Below are 17095 nucleotides of genomic sequence, written 5' to 3'. Positions count from 1 at the left end.
CTGCACTCCAGCTGTGGTGAAGCTAGAAATTCCATCATGCCTCTGCCTCTAGGAGTCACGCCTGTGATTCTCAGGGTCTTGCGATGTCTCATGGGACTTGTAGTTTCAAAACAGCTGGAGGGCCGAGGTTGCTTGACCCCTGCTCTACAGTTTAAACTGATGAGGTTCAACATTCCCCTGGTGATCTAAGCAGGTAGTGACAAAGAGGTTGAGCTGAGAAGAACAGAGAGAACTTATTTGCCGGTGAGCTGTTTGCACATGGATGCTCTGCAAGAATTCAAGAAGGATAAAAAAAAGTATGGACATTCACAATTCCACGATGCCACATTGATGCAAATGTTTATACTACTGTGGGAGTTGGTCTGTTCCCACACAACCTGCTCATCCCCATTATAAAATATAGGCATGTTGATTCTTACCTGCGTTGAAGGCCTTTGGTCTTGCGTTTCAGGTATTTGAATGATGTTCCTCTCTGTCTCTCGATAAGGGGAAGGTTCTGCCAGGCAGCGAATGTGATGAAGAGACAAATCCAGAGCCACCTCATTTTCACACTTTGCTTCAACTTCCTTTCGGGCAACATACTGAAAGGTCACTGCAGATGAAAAATAAATATGGAGACTGTTAACACAAAGCGAGCAAGCTGTGTGAGAGGACGAACTGAAACAACATTCACAGCAGATTCACTCCACTTATCCACTGGGAGTCATCATTCTGGCAATATATGAGAATATTTACCTTTAAAGACAGACACTCAGTACATAGTCCATATGTAAAGTTACTGCTCAGTTTTTTTTCTCCTTTGCGCGTTTGGCGGGGAGCTGTATTAGGTTTTACTTTTATTATCTGTTTACAGACACAACTTTTTCAAAAACATTGACATGACCTGGATCATGGAAATATGGGGTCAGCAAAAAAGAATTGCTTTCTTAAAAGTTAAATTCACTTTTACAAAAAAATAATAAATGCACATTTTTTGCAGGTAAAAAAATATGCATTTATAATTTTTTTATTAGGGAACTGTAAAGCATTGCAGCCATGATCAACAAAATGTGGGTGTAATGCCACGGTCCTACAAACTGTCTGTGTAGCTGTCTGCCTGTACCTCCAATACGGGCAGGCAGTTCCATACTGACAGGAAGCTCAATGCACATACCAATAGCGATCAACAGCACCTTGTAGTTGATTAAGAACTACAAGCCGACAGCCACAAAGACACTGTGAATGAATGATGTGGCTGAGCAGGCAGAGCCCCATATGGCTGTGTTTGTTTAGATTGATCTCCCACGGTATGTCAAAATTGGGGATCGGGGGTGCAGGCCTGATGCATTTGAAACATGTTACACCTTGAATATGGGTGTAACATGTAATATGTTACAAAAGGTCACAAAAGCCTTTAAGGCCTTTCTAACCTTAATTTGGGATATAAATACAGTGGAACCTTTGATTACAAGCATAATCCGTTCCAGGAGAATGCTTGTAATCCAAAGCACTTGCATATCAAAGCGAGTTTCCCCATTAAAGTCAATGGAAACGAAGATAATTTGTTCCACATTGACTTCTTCTACATGCAATACCACATGTGGCCAGAGGTGGGGGAGGGCGCCGGAGAACCGCGGAAACCGGACAGCTCGGCCTTTTCGGCTGAACTCGGAAAGGCTTGGAAACACTCTGGAACTGAGTATTTCTGAGTATTTCCGAAAGGAACGGCTCTGAACTGTTCCGAGTGTCCCCGGCACCCCCGCACCTCTGGCCATATGTGGTACTGCACACCCCATTAGCTTGAATTCTGCTCGTTTTGTGATACAACACTCGCAAACCGAGTCAGAATTAAAAAAAAAAAGTTGCTCGTCTTTCAAAACGCAAGTTAACCGCGTTACTCGTAAACCAAGGTTCCACTGTATACAATTACACTTGAGACGCAGGCAGCAGGCAGAGTTGTATATCTATTCCAACTTAGGCTTAAGTATACTTTGGCTTTAAAAAAAAAAAAAAAAAAGGTGCACAGGGGTTGATTTACTAAAACTGGAGAGAGCAAAATCTGGTGCAGCTGTGCATGGTAGCCAGTCAGCTTCTAGCTTCAGCTTGTTTAACTAAGTTTTGAGGAAAAAAAATGGAAGCTGATTGGTTTCCATGCAGAGCTGCACCAGATCTTGCACTCTCCCATTTTAGTAAATCAACCCCGGGGAGTGTGTCAGATTGTATGACTAAAAATCATAAGTACCCTAATGCTGCCACAACTATTCCTGTTACTGGGTCCACCAAGGATCAGTAATAATGTGCCCAGCACAGGAGATTTAAAACACAAACTCCAGGGTGCATTGTGCATATAATGCATGTGTGAACTTAAATCTAAATTCCAGGTATGGATATTTTTTCATATTTAGAAATGAGCAGCTTAGACAATGTAATGAATGCATATCCTATACCTAGGCAATCCTAGTGAAATCTGGAAATCACTGAATTAGACTGTGCTACTGCTAGCTTCCAGGTCCCCAAGCAGCTGTCCTGCTGCTTATTGAGTACAGGAGGTTGCTGCACCTAGGCTGCCTGGGCAGAGGAAATACACAGGGAAATGCGCTGGATGGGCTCAGCTGGCCTGTGGGTAACAGCTCTCAGTTCAGATGCAGCATTGTCACTCTTTACTGCACACTCCTGAGTTGAACTACAGCAATTTGACCAATGCTCAGAAAACTGGTGCAATCTGTCATAGTCAAGAAGCCATTGGGACATCATGCATCCACAGTAAGGCTGGGTTCACACTATGTGCATCCCCGTTCACCGTTTCAGATCCGAATTAGGTCTGAATTTGGACCTGAAACGGAGCCAAAAATGCACAGGACCCTTTTGCTGTGCCCTCCGTGGCCACCTTGGAGATGTGTGAACCAGCTCAATTGAGAGGCAGTCACAATCTTCTGTCATGCAAATTCGATGCAGAGAATATCCGCATCCAATTTACATAAGTGTGAACCCAACCTGAGTTTATGAAAGTAGTCTAGGAGATTTGGACAATACAAAAAAGCATTTTAAAAAGTTGGTATTTTATTAACCAGTTTTATTAAAATTTTATTAAAATTTTTTATTTCACCACTTTTGTGTTGTAAAAGGCTATGTATTCTATTGTGAGAGTTTAGTTCCATATTAAGTAACTTGAAGCATCTCATGCCTATATTCAGGAGATCACCATAGACGTTAGAGGATTGTCAGACATGCAGGCATGATCCAATCTCTTTCAGGTATCCAATGAGCCATTAAAGTGGAACTTCACTCTCCCAATCAACATTGATTATTTTTAATCCTCATGCTGCCAGCATTAGTAGATAGATAGGAAAGTATATCATATTCTCTTGTTCTAAAATTTTTTATTACATTTCTTCAGTTACTTCCTGATTATTTGCCTAGGCAAATGATGCCACGCATCTCAGGAGGGGAGGAGAGGAGGAGGGGTTTTCTCAGGTGAGCACACTATCCTGCATGCATGCTTGAGCTAAGGGCAGATGGATTCCAGGATGTAAATGCTACATGAATCATCTGCCCTTACTCAAGATGGCCATGTCCAGAAATGCTAGGTTTTTTTCTAAGTGATCTCTTAACAAAATAAACCATGGAGACATGGCTGGATTGGGTGAGTTTGCTTTGAATATTAAAAAATAATTAAATAGTGTTTTTTGCTTTGTGGTGCTCAGATACAGTGAAGATCCTCTTTAAAACAAAACAAAATTGCAATGCATCTACTAGTCTAAGTAGGACATGGGATGCGCCATGTCAGTGGGTACAATTGTTACAGATAATAGGATAAAGCCACCTTATACAACCTTGAAATCAAGGTGACGAATAATAAAGTGTGCAAAGCATGCTGGTGGAGCAATGAATAATGTGTGCGACCAAAGACAAAGACCTCATGCACACAGCAAACAAATGTTGCTTTTAAAGGCATTTTTCATTTTCTTTTATGCCTCTGAACGCAATTTTATTTCAGCCAATGGGGTTTATTTACTAAAGCTGGAGAGCGCAAAATCAGTCTCACTTCTGCAGAGAAACCAATCGGCCTCCAGGTTTTATTGCCAAAGCTTAATTGAACAAGCTGAGGTTAAAAGCTGACTTTGCACTCTCCAGTTGTATTAAATAAACCCCAATGTGTCTGTGAACACTGTGGAATTTCCTTTTGTGTTTTAGAGCAGTGTCCAGAGCCATAAAAAAAAATGTCCCAAACCTGCAGTTAGAGATACAGTGCCTTCAAAAAGTATTCATACCCCTTGAAATTTTCCACATTTTTTCATGTTACGACCAAAAACATAAATGTATTTTATTAGGATTTTATGTGATAGACCAACACAAAGTGGCACATAATTGTGAAGTGAAAGGAAAATGATAAATGATTTTCTAAATCTTTTACAAATAAATATCCGAAAAGTGTGGTATGCATTTATATCCAGCCCCCTTTTACCCACTAAAATCTAGTGAAACCAGTGCCTTCAGAAGTCACCAAATTAGTAAATAGAGTCCACATGTGTGTAATTTAATTTCAGTATAAATACAGCTGTTCTGTGAAGCTCTCAGAGGCTTGTTAGAGAACCTTTGTAAACAAACAGCATCATGCAGGCCAAGGATCATACCATGCAGGTCAGGGATAAAGTTGTGGAGAAGTTTAAAGGCAGGGTTACGTTATAAAAACAATACTCCAAGCTTTGAACATCTCATGGAACACTGTTTAATCCATCACCTGAAAATGGAAGAGTATGGTGCAACTGCAAACCTACCAAAACATGGCCGTCTACCTAATGTAACAGGCCAGGCAAGGAGAGCATTAATCAGAGAAGCAGCCAAGAGGCCCATGGTAACTCTGGATGAGCTGCAGAGATCCACAGCTCAGGTGGGAGAATCTGTCCACAGGACAAGTATTAATCTTGCACTCCACAAACATTGGCCTTTATGGAAGAAAGGCAAGAAGAAAGCCATTGTTGAGAAAAAGCCATAAGAAGTCCTGTTTGCAAGAAGACATGTGGAGGACACAGCAAACATGTGGAAGAAGGTGCTCTGGTCAGATGAGACCAAAAGGTAACTTTTTGGCCTTAAAGCAAAACGCATTGTGTGGCAGAAAACAAACACTGCACATCACCCTGAACACACCATCCCCACCGTGAAACATGGTGGTGGCAGCATAATGTTGTGGGGATGCTTTTCTTCAGCAGGGACAGGGAAGCTGGTCAGAGTTGATGGGAAGATGGATGGAGCAAAATACAGGACAATCTTAGAAGAAAACCTGTTAGAGTCTGCAAAAGACTTGAGACTAGTGTGGAGGTTCACCTTCCAGCAGGACAATGACCCTAAACATACATGAAAACTGCTGTTCACAGACGCTCTCCATCCACTCTGACAGAGCTTGAGCTATTTTGCAAAGAAAAATGGGCAAACATTTCACTCTCTACATGTGCCAAGCTGATAGAGACATACCCAAAAAGACTTGTAGCTGTATTTGCAGCAAAAGGTGGTTCTACAAAGTATTGACTCAGGGGGGCTGAATACAAATGCACGCCACACTTTTCACATATTTGTCAAAAAGTTTGAAAACCATTTATCATTTTCCTTCCACTTCACAATTATGTGCCACTTTGTGTTGGTCTATCACATAAAATTCCAATAAAATACATTTACGTCTTTGGTTGTTTTTTTTTTTCCTTTTTATTATCATCTTCAGCGATTCAGAAAATTCCAAACATTATCTTTAAACATATACAATGCAATTTATTTTATCAGTTCCCATCATCTCCCCTCCAATAGAGAAATAGAGGGAGGGGGGGCAGGAACCACATAAAAAGAAAGAGAGAAAAAAGATAAGAGAAAAAGAAGAAAAACGCGGGTAAAAGGGGTATGAATACTTTTTCAAGGCACTGTAGGTAACTGGCATAATATATACACATATGCCCACAAATGCATATAAATGTGTATGTTTATATTAGCAGGTAGAGTAGATAAACATTCTAACCAATAGAATTAATTTATGTTTTTATGCTTTTAAACACCATACACTTGTAATAGGCATAATTACGTACCAAAGCAAGCTTTTTAATTGGCTCTATTTTTTACCAGCTCCTGGCATAGAGATCAAGCATAGCCCCTGTGCATGCAGCCAAAATTACCTAATCAGCATCTGACTTGAGAGGTGCATTCTCATTTTAGAAATGAAAAACAAATGTTTGACTGCCAGAAGACAACACTAATCTGCCATTTGAATGATCCTTAACAGGCTGAATATGCATCTACATTATTTTTGCATTCCTAGTTAGCAGAATATAAGAACAATGGATAATGTTACAGTCCTATTCTTCTTGACAAATGCTTTTTAGATAAATTCTCCATTCAATAAATCATAAGCTATTATTTCAGTTTCTGATTTATGAAGATTGTATTACTAATTATATACAACTCCTATAAAATCTATACATGGTACCTAATAAAATTTTAAATAAATGTATTCTATAATACAATAAAATATGCCATACAAACCCCAATATGATTCATAACAGATATTATATTGTATATAACAACCATCCATACTAGCCTGCCCCCCAATTTTTTCTAATGCCAACACAATATAAGGTCCTCTTACTTATGGAATTTATTTGACTTTTTTATTTATAGGGTCACCTCTTTTAGCCCCAGTATACCGCTCTGGCCTGCCTGCATCCGGAAGGGACAAGGGTAGGTGAAACTGTGCACCTCCCTGTGGGGATTTGCTATCTACCAATATCTAGCTAAAATTGCAATACTCAAGAAACAGCATCTGCACCCAACAAAAATATACTCGATTACCATCCCTTCTAGCATGCCTTGCTTTTCCATGTGGTTTTTAAACTCTTCCTCAGAGTAACCAACGAAACATTTTCAGGTAGGTGATCAACTGACCATTTAACCTATAAACAGATATTTATTGATAACTCTATATGGCAATTGATCTATCACATTTTTTCAATTAATTTAGATGAACCCCTCTTTTCAGTTATGCCCCTGAAGAAGGACTGAAATACTATGTACCCCGAAAGGCGTCGGGCTTGAAAAGAGTTTTTGTATACAACATCATTGGTTACTGATCCACACGAATTATGTTAATCATGTAATATGTTTTCGTTGTTTATGATGTCCACAATGTTTTTAGAAAATTCTTTAATAAATAAAAATACTCTTTTATCCTCTATATGAGTTTGTACTCCTCTACTGTATACAACTTATGTGCAAGTGTCGGGAAAATCCACTTAGGGGAACCCCGTTTTTGCTCTTTATGCTTTATTGGATGTGGCACGGCCTCTTTTTAACCTAGGAGAGTTAGTCCCTTTTTGTTGTTTCCAGAGTGAAATAAGCACATAAAAATGATGCCCCTTTAAATCCTGTGTAACTGTTAATGCCTCTTTAAGTCTTATGTAACTGTTCCGCACTGCATTTTGAAAAGTCCTACATACTGCATCTTTGGTGCACTTTTCAAAAGAGCACTAAAAACACATCTTCCATTGTAATTCAATGAGAATGCACTAAAAAATGCATCAAGAATGCACCCCTGGTGCGTTTTTGGTGCATTTTGTAAGTCCAAGTTTCACAGGTGCATGCTGTGAGTCGGGAATCCAGAGAACACACCAAAAACGCATTGAAAGCACCTTAAAAACTCGATATGCATATTGCATGACAACACCACCCTGCCTCTCCTTCTCATCCTATCAGAGAAGGCTTTGCCTTCATTCATGCAAAAAATGTAAAGCATTCTCTGAATGGCATTCATGCTGAGCGGCCAACCTTCATGGAGGGATCACCAGGTATTTTAATGAAAGCTTCAGATTTTAAAATATTGAAAATTACCCTTATGCCCTGTACACACGGTTGGACATTGATCGGACATTGCGACAACAAAATCCATGGATTTTTTCCGACGGATGTTGGCTCAAACTTGTTTTGCATACACACAATCGCACAAAGTTGTCGGAAAATCCGATCGTTCTGAACAATGTGACGTAAAACACGTACGTCGGGACTATAAACGGGGCAGTAGCCAACAGCTTTCGTATCCTAATTTATTCTGAGCATGCGTGGCACTTTGTGCGTCGGAATTGTCCACACACGGTCGGAATTGACGCGAACGGATTTTGTTGTCGGAAAATTTTATAGCCTGCTCTCAAACTTTGTGTGTCGGAAATTCCGATGGAAAAAGTCCGATGATGCCTACACACAAGCTCCGATCGCACATATTCCGTCGGAAAGTCCGACCGCGTGTACAGGGCATTAAAGTGGTTGTAAACTCTTACACACCACTTTTACCTGCAGGTAAGCTTATAATAAGGCTTACCTGTAGGTACTGGAAATATCTCCTAAACCTGCACAGTTTAGGAGATATTTACCATATACGCTTGTGCCGACGTCATTGACGCATGCGCATTAAAGAAAGGGCACGATCGTGCCGTTTCTATAGGGCCTGTGCCACAGAGCTGGAGTTCACGGCCCCGGAAGGTAGAGGGGTAAAGATGGACGTGGCCACTGGCCACCAGCGGGGAAAATTGAGGGCTTTGTTTGCAGGTAAGTGCAACATAATGGGCTAGTATGCGATGCAGGGGAATAAAGAGGAAGTAAATCCCATCAGGGTTTACTTCCTCTTTAAGCAATGTGTTTATTCCCACCAACCTCTACATGACTACAGAACACAGCAGTGATCAGTGGGAGGACCCTCAGTGCCCAGCATGTGACAGGGTATCTATCGAATAGCAGCGATGCTCCTAACTCAGAAGAGTGAAGATTTAGGGTTCCGTGTATAAAAAATTTGCTGTGCAGATTTGGACAGGCACAATGAATAATCCCAGTGTTATTTGTAATATGATTATCTCCTATGATCATCAGCTCTATCCAGTGGCCATAATGCATAATACGAAGTAGGCAGCAGGTGCACTCAGTAGGACTTACAACAGGAGGACATTTACAATGTAGATTAATAATTGTAAATACTTCTGTGGGGCAAGGCCCATCTCACTCAAGTCGCCACAATGCGGTATTTTCCTGAAATACCTCATTATGACCACTAGATCGTGCTTACAATCAATGGAGATAGTCATATTACAAACAATATGGTGATCGTTTGTTGTGCCTGTACAAATTCTTCAGACAGCGAATCTTGTAAAGCTGAATTCCAAGTATGCATATTTTTTCATAGTTTCATTCGTCCAGTTTGGACCATTGTATGAATGTAATTATATCTGGCCCATTCCTGTGGAAATCACTGTAGTAGAAACTGCTGCTATAGCAGATGCTGCTGGCTTCTGGGTCTTGTGCCCGGTGCCTACCCTTCTGCATAGACAGGAGGTCACTCACTTGGCAAGGACACCATACAGAGAACGCTTTGCATGCTCTCCATGATTGCAAAGAGTTCTGTGGATAAGGTGGAGAGATAGGGTTGTGACGTCATGATCTTCACCTCATCCAATCGGAGAATTCTTTGCATTTATTGAGAAAATATACAGTATTCTCTGACTGGCGCTTGTGCCAAGCCAAGTGAGCGACCTCCGGTGTTCACTAAGCTGGGGGGAAGGCGCTCGGCATTCCGGGTCTCATGCCGAGCGCCTCCCCCCCAGCTAGTTGAAGTCGATGTAGTAGCGGTGCCTACTAGACATGTGCGATTAATTTCATAGGAATCGGAAATTCGTACAAATTTTTCCAAAAATTCGTACATTCGTAAGGATCCAAAATACAAATATTTATGCATACGAATTTTGTAAGAAATCCGAAATTTCGTTTACGAACTTCGGATAAATTTATCATAACGAACTTTTGTTATTGTTACAAAAAGTTAACGAAACTAAAAGTTAAAAACCTAGGAAGTCAGCACAGCACAGCACAGGGATGGTGGGAGCCCCTCATAATGATAAATTATCATAACGAACTTTACTTATTGTCACAAAAATTTTACGAACCTAATGAAAATTCGAATTTCGGACACGAATTATGAATTACAAATTCATTTTAATACGAAACGGAACAAAACAAATTTATTGACGGCGCACATGTCTAGTGCCTACTACATTAATATTCAGCTTCCACAGGGATCAGTAAGGAATGACCCATGCATAGCTGGACCAATGTAAACATGCAAATTAATGCATCTCTGGAATTCAGCTTTAGGCCAGGTTCACACATATGCGAATTGGAATGTGGATTTCCCCGCATCCAGTTCGCAAGAATTGGGGAAGGGTTATTTTCATTTGCATGCAAGCCAAGCTCTTCAGAAAAAGTAACAGTAACAGGGGTTGGATCAAAGTATAAGACAGGCGTCACACTGCTGTGCTGTGGTTTGGCAGCCGCATGGATGTATCCTTAGTTTTTGCGCATTTTACCCCTGGGTTTTAGCAGTGTTTCCATAGACTTTTTATTAGGTCGTGCATTTTGGTGCTTTTTTTGAAAGCACACCAAAGATGCAGCATGCAGTATTTTTGGTGCGCTTTTTGAAAGTGTGCCAAAAATGTGGAACCAAATAGAAAGTCTATGGGGCTGCGGTTAAAACCGTGGTTAAAACACGTGAAAACTGCGGATACACCCACGCTACGTCCAAGCCACAGCACAGCAGTGTGAAGCTGGCCTTACACTGTCAACAGGGTTACAGTAGTCACCTTTCCAGAATAAAAACACACACACAGTTGCTACAAGTGCACTGCATCTGGCAGTGCTATACTTTGTTCCAAACCGTATTGTTGTCACTTTTTTCTTAACAGCTTGGATTGCATATAAAGGTCACAAAAACGAGAATAAAAAACAAACGCTGAATGCTATAATTGATGCATTAACCCCATACAGTTATCAGTATACAACACATTTTACAATAGTGATCCCTTAAACTAGTCCATCGCATAGATGTTGATGTCTAGTTAAAATCACATTAAACAATATCCTTATTCTTTAAAAATAATCCATACACATTCGCTACTTAATAGCCCTGTAATCTATCTTTCATTAAATCCTTTCTTACTGTGTTTTCTGCCCCTTGTAACATCCTCTGTGAGCTCCTGAAACTCTCCCCCACCCCCCCTCTCAAATTTTTTTGAAACAAGCAGTGCACATTAGTTGCAATAATATGCAATGCTCTATGCACACTATAAATGCCATAGTCCCTAGTCCATCTCAGGAGTGAGCATGAGAGGGTGGCTACCTACAATGGGACCACAGAGAACAAGCGTAGCCACTCTCTAATGCTGTGTACACACTTTTCGAACGGACTGGTCCGACGGGACGAATCCGTCGGACAATCTGACCATGTGTGGGCTTCATCGGTCCTGCAGCAGACTTTTTCGTCGAAAATCAGACGGACTTTAGATTTGGAACATGTTTCAAATCTTTCCGACGGACTCGAGTCCGGTCGAAAAATCCGCTCGTCTGTATGCTAGTCCGACAAACGAAAACCGACACTAGGGCAGCTATTGGCTACTGGCTATGAACTTCCTTATTCTAGTCCGGTCGTACGTCATCACGTATGAATCCGTCAGACTTTGGTGTGATCGTGTGTAGGCAAGTCCGTTTGTACGAAAGTCCGTTGGAAAGACCGTTGGACCTTTGATGCCGAAAAGTCCGCCTGTGTGTACACGGCATAAGAGGGAGTCTGATCACAGATGCAAAAAAAACTGGAGATTTGGAGGAGGCTGACAGCAATAGAAGATACTTTTTTTTTTGAGTTATGAATACATACTTAAACATATTTAAAAAAAAAACTAGGGTTTTGTGTCACTTTAAGTTTAACAATCATGTGATAGTGAAACAGTGTGAATATCCGGCTGTTTGTTTGTACATAGTGTAACTGTCAAACAATTATTGCAGTTACTAGCTTTAGTGATTAATATACCATTGCTAAGACATAAGTGTCTTAACAAGCCACCAACAAAAGCTTTTACCAGTGATCTGTACCATTAAAGGTAACTGGGACTAATTAGAAAATGATGTACTCCAAGCTATGGGATCCTAATGTTCAATGAGAGGAAGAGAATGGATGATTCACCTGGAATATACAGTTCTCCTCTGTCCTCATCAGGCACTTCTCCCCAGTTTCTCTTTCCTAATTTCAGGCTGGACTTCTTCACCAGAAATGCTCTGGGCATTTTGTCCACCTTGAGATCTCCGGATGTATCTGGTAATCTGACTCGCTGACAGTTGTAGCTTCTTTACTGTACCTTGCTAGTAGAGGCTTTAAATTCACACCTGATATCTGTTTTCAGGTCAGATAATCCAAATGTTTTCAAATCTATACAATGAAATTTCTAGTTTAAATTGTTTTTACATTTGTCCCAATACAATCCGTCTATTTCATTATCCTCCAAAATCTGTGCATAAAAAGTGGCCAGATTCTCTTTATAAAAATTGTAAAGATGTATTAACATAATCCAATAATGAGAATTTGCTTGTGATTGAAAGTATAAAATCAAATTATAGAAAAGTCTAGAAATTCTTTTTTGTATTATTATTTCCCAGGTAATCTTCTAGATGACAGTTTCAGAACTTAAATCCCGTCTGTGTATCTTGACTGGACATTTTGATTAACCATGCTTCTCAGTCATAGATAAAATGCAAAGAAAAGTGACCAGGCGAAATCCAATTCCATATATTTTAGCAGGTTCAAAGATGCTTGATCCAAACTTTCTGTACAAACCTGTGTAAGTATTCTAAAGGTCAACATGGAACTGATGTAAAATCCAATTAATTTGAAGCTTCAATGGTGGGAGGTATATTGCCCAAATCTTTATGAATTGTCCTTCTCTTTGACTTCTTTCAAAGAACAAACCTGCATAGATGAGGTATGAGTGTCTGCAGAAAAGGCACCAGTTGTGAAATAACGGTGGGGGGAGGATCCACCTCTGTATTATTATTTTTTGTCATCTTCTTTTGACCTGTTCGACCGGTTTGTAAACTGCTTGGAGTGAGGTGGAAACGCTTCAGGGAGGAGATGAAGATTGGTAAGGTGGGGACATGGCTTCTGGGTGGGAGAAAAAAGGACCCACACCCTGACCTGCATACACATTGCCACATGAGAATCAGGTAGCTCTGGTAGGGAGTATGTGCATGAGCCTGTTAGAAGGGCGTGTGAGTTTGTGGTGTGAAAACAGTGACACACACTTGCATAGTATTTGTATCTGGCACATAGCACTGTCATCTCGTAATATATTTCAGTAATGTCTCCTGCAAACAAAAGGGATATATGGATATATCAGCTTTGTGAAATAAACAGTTCTTGCCTATAACTGTTACATAAAGCAGGCCATAGACGAGTTGAAAACCGAATGTTCTGTCAATTGAAAAACAAAATTGGCGCATACGATTGTGCCATCATTTGTTTCGTTTTTCTAAACAAAATCCAGTATGTTGGATCAGGCACTTTCGAATGCGGCACGAATATCGAGTGTCGCAACTTGCACTCTAATGATGCAAGAAACAAACAACCAAGAATTTTTGTTCAATTTTTGACTCGACTATGGCCTGCTTAACATAATATAAGAATGTCATTTTCTAATGTACAAAGATAAGAGCCAAACTTATTGTCACTTTATAAATTCCTCCAAATATATGGGGACACATATCCTCCATTCACCTCTTCTAATTATACATATTGCCTGACAACCACATTACATGACCTTCAGAAGTTCTAAAAATGCAACAAACCTTTATAGAATGTAAAAATACAAAAAGTGAAACTGAGCGAGGCTGTAGATTTTGCTGCTGCAAAGAGGTTGCCTCAGCAGACCTTGTTTCTCCACCTCCTATGTAGGTACGAATCTTGGTGCTCACTTGTAAATATAATCTCAAAGCAAAAAAACAAGTAATAAATTCTGCCCTCACTCACCAAATCAAATGCAGGAATTAAACCATACACAATGGGCATACCCATGCAAGGGTCTTCAGGGACAGCACCAGGCAGATCAGGGCACTGGACTTGGACTCCACACCAGGCAGATCAGGGCACTGGACTTGGACTCCACACATTGCACTACATCCCATAGCAGGATCAAGTGCATGGTATCAACATTACAGGCCAGGCCCACTTCTTCCTTCTGGCGGGGTCTGGGTATGATCCCCCAAGGCTCAGTCGATAAGTCAACTGATCTGGAAGTTGCATGAAATTCTACAGTGGCTATGGTGAGGCAATATCTTAATAGAAGAATAAGCTTGAAATAAACTTCCAGAGAGAAAAAAACCTCCTCAAAAGAAGGGAGGCTTCTCTCAGTAGTGAAAAGGTCCAGTGGTTGAGAGACTTACTGGCAGTGGTAGGGGTTATACTGGGAATATCCCATTAGCTGTTTCGCCACTATTTAATCACCTGAAGGTAGCTGCATTTAAACCAATCATGATGGTTTAAAGAAGCCTTGGTCCCGCACTGTATGATCTGGAAAAAGGCTTACAAAAACTACAAAATTTGGTTTGCTCACAAAGGTTTTTACTAACCTCAGTTATAAAGGGGTTAAAGCAACCCTTTCCTTCGCCTCTGCTTACAGAAACTACTACCCAATATGCACAATCAGTGTACAACAATTCTGCTTCAGTCTCTACATCAAGACCCAGGTACTCCCCCAATGGACTCGTACTATCTTGCATAACATAAAGACTTTGTTAGGCTTACAATTGTAGTTCACATGTCAAACACACCACTGCCTTTTTAGTGACAGATATTTCAGTGATTTCTTCAGGGCAGTTGCCAGGAGGTGTTATACTGGACAGGAGGGTGTACCTGTTGACTTTGAACAGTAAGTCAAATTTTGCATGGCAGTAACAATGGTGTTTATTCTGTGGAGCCTGCACCTTTTGGAAAAAAAAACAGAGTTTGTGAAACAGCTCATGGAGGTGTTATGAAGGTACCAATGTCTGGGGAAAGGAAAGGTCAAAGTGTATGTTATCCTAAAATGTATTATTTTATCTAACTGTTTCTGTGTCCATGTAAATGTGTTTTTTTCTTACTTTATCAGAAATAGCCAGTGATCCTGCCAATCCCTCTTCTTTCTGTTGAAATCTGAGCACATGAAGCATGGAAGAAAATTTGTGCTGGTGTGGTCAGTTTGCGTTTTGCTTATTTGTTCTTGGAATTACAGGATGCCTTGTCATTGCACAGCATTCCTGTAACTTCCATAGTCTGTATGACCACCATACCCCCTGTCTGGCCCTTCAATGACGATTGACAGCAGCTCCCAGCAGGAGCCTGACCAACAAACTACAGACAGGAACAATCTCCTGGAACACAGCGTCACCTTTATGGAGTGTAGTATACACAGAAAGGAAAGGTATCTCTCTGCTCTGTGTGATGACAAACTGCCCCCCCAGCTTTGTAAAAACATGCCTACCAATATGCAAAAGAATGAACATAAGGATGGCTGTGCATCAGGCGACCACCAAATAAAAGTCACAAAGGTACAAATCAACTGTAAATAAATAAATGCAGTTAGTGTACAGAAACAATATTTACTTTATTACTATCTATGTGCTTTACTTATACTGTGTTCACATATACTTTAGCTTTAAGCTAATCCTAATTGTAGGAGAAACATAAAGGCTGCTATTGCTGACCTCCTGAAAATACTATCTGCTGGTTTTACTAGTTGCAATGCACCCTTAGGGACAGACCTGAAACAAGTATTCAGCAGTTGAAGTCATTCCTAATTTGCACACTTGTTCCAGTTAAGTGACTTCAAAAGTCACACAGTAATGCAGAAAGTGCAGGGGTTCATAACGCATGGTGTGCATGGCTCTGGAATACATGCAGAAAGTCTAGGGCTCAATAGTGTATGTCACATACAGGAGTAGGTATCACAGAGAGTGCAGGGTTCAGAATTATGTAATGTACAGGCTAGTGTGCAAAACTTATGTTCTCCTCCCAGGAAAAATTCCTCCCTTCCAGCCAATATCCCCCACAGTACAGGTCTCCCACAACTGCCCCAATTACCCACCCAGTACAGAACACAAATCACAACCATCACTAAAATAAATTTTTTGTTTTTAAATACACTTGAATCATTAAAGTAGAACTAATGCCTCTGCAGCACTTAAATATACTGTAAGTCCAGCTGCACTTAGTTTTCTCTTAAGCTGGCCATACATTATACAATTTTCTTATTCAATTTCCTTTAGATTTACCTTCAACTATGTAGTGCAAGGGCCTGCCTGATTGCATAGATATTAAAAGTGTTTAGGTTTGAACTCATATTATATGGTTTTGGTAAATCTAAAGGAAATTCATACTAGAAAATTGTATAATGTATGGCCAGCCTTAGTTCCCCTGCAATGTCCCACAAGTACCAAATCTATGCCTGTTACTGATGTCTCCCTAATGCAGCTTCTAGTAATAACGTGGCAATGATGCTGCACTGTTCCTGAACTCAGAGCAGCGTTGCCACCCTTATGTAGGCTGTGCCTGTGCTTGTACTACAGTGGGATAAGTCATTTTTTCAGGGGTCATGGCTATCAGCCATGCCACTGCTGACTCACAAGCGTGTAGATGGTCAGTCAGCACCTGGCCAGACATATTCATAGTTACATATAGTTGCATAGTAGGTGAGGTTGAAAAAAGACACAAGTCCAACCTATGTGTGTGATTATATGTCAGTATTACATTGTATATCCCTGTATGTTGTGGTCATTCAGGTGCTTATCTAATAGTTTCTTGAAACTATCGATGCCCCCCGCTGAGACCACCGCCTGTGGAAGGGAATTCCACATCCTTGCCGCTCTTACAGTAAAGAACCCTCTACGTAGTTTAAGGTTAAACCTCTTTTCCTTCTAATTTTACTGAGTGGCCACGTGTCTTGTTAAACTCCCTTCCGTGAAAAAGTTTTATCCCTATTGTGGGGTCACCAGTATGGTATTTGTACATTGAAATCATATCCCCTCTCAAGCGTCTCTTCTCCAGAGAGAATAAGTTCAGTGCTCGCAACCTTTCCATATAACTAATATCCTCCAGACACTTTATTAGCTTTGTTGCCCTTCTTTGTACTCGCTCCATTTCCAATACATCCTTCCTGAGGACTGGTGCCAAGAACTGGACAGCATACTCTAGGTACGGCTGGACCAGAGTCTTGCAGAGCAGGAGAATTATCGTTTTATCTCT

General features: G+C 40.5%; 1 protein-coding gene across 2 annotated transcripts in view; it reads right to left on the bottom strand.

The window, feature by feature from the left end:
* The window catches only part of OVOL1 (ovo like transcriptional repressor 1), an 88264-nt gene that overhangs the window by 52387 nt on the left and 18782 nt on the right, over positions 1–17095 (bottom strand). The window contains exons 1-2 of one of the 2 annotated variants that reach the window (XM_073605251.1): positions 12011–12863; positions 420–592 (exon numbers count right to left, since the gene is read on the bottom strand). In XM_073605251.1, coding sequence (XP_073461352.1) covers positions 420–592; positions 12011–12110 — 273 coding nt within the window. In that variant the 5' untranslated portion in view covers positions 12111–12863. Of the gene's footprint in view, positions 1–419; positions 593–12010; positions 12864–17095 lie in introns of those variants that run through there. The other variant, XM_073605250.1, reaches the window with a different exon arrangement.

This window comes from Aquarana catesbeiana, linkage group LG11 (assembly GCF_042186555.1).
Source record: "Aquarana catesbeiana isolate 2022-GZ linkage group LG11, ASM4218655v1, whole genome shotgun sequence".
NCBI lineage: Eukaryota > Metazoa > Chordata > Amphibia > Anura > Ranidae > Aquarana > Aquarana catesbeiana.
The sequence above is the reverse complement of the archived record's forward strand: the minus strand, read 5'-3'. Positions and strand labels throughout refer to the sequence as shown.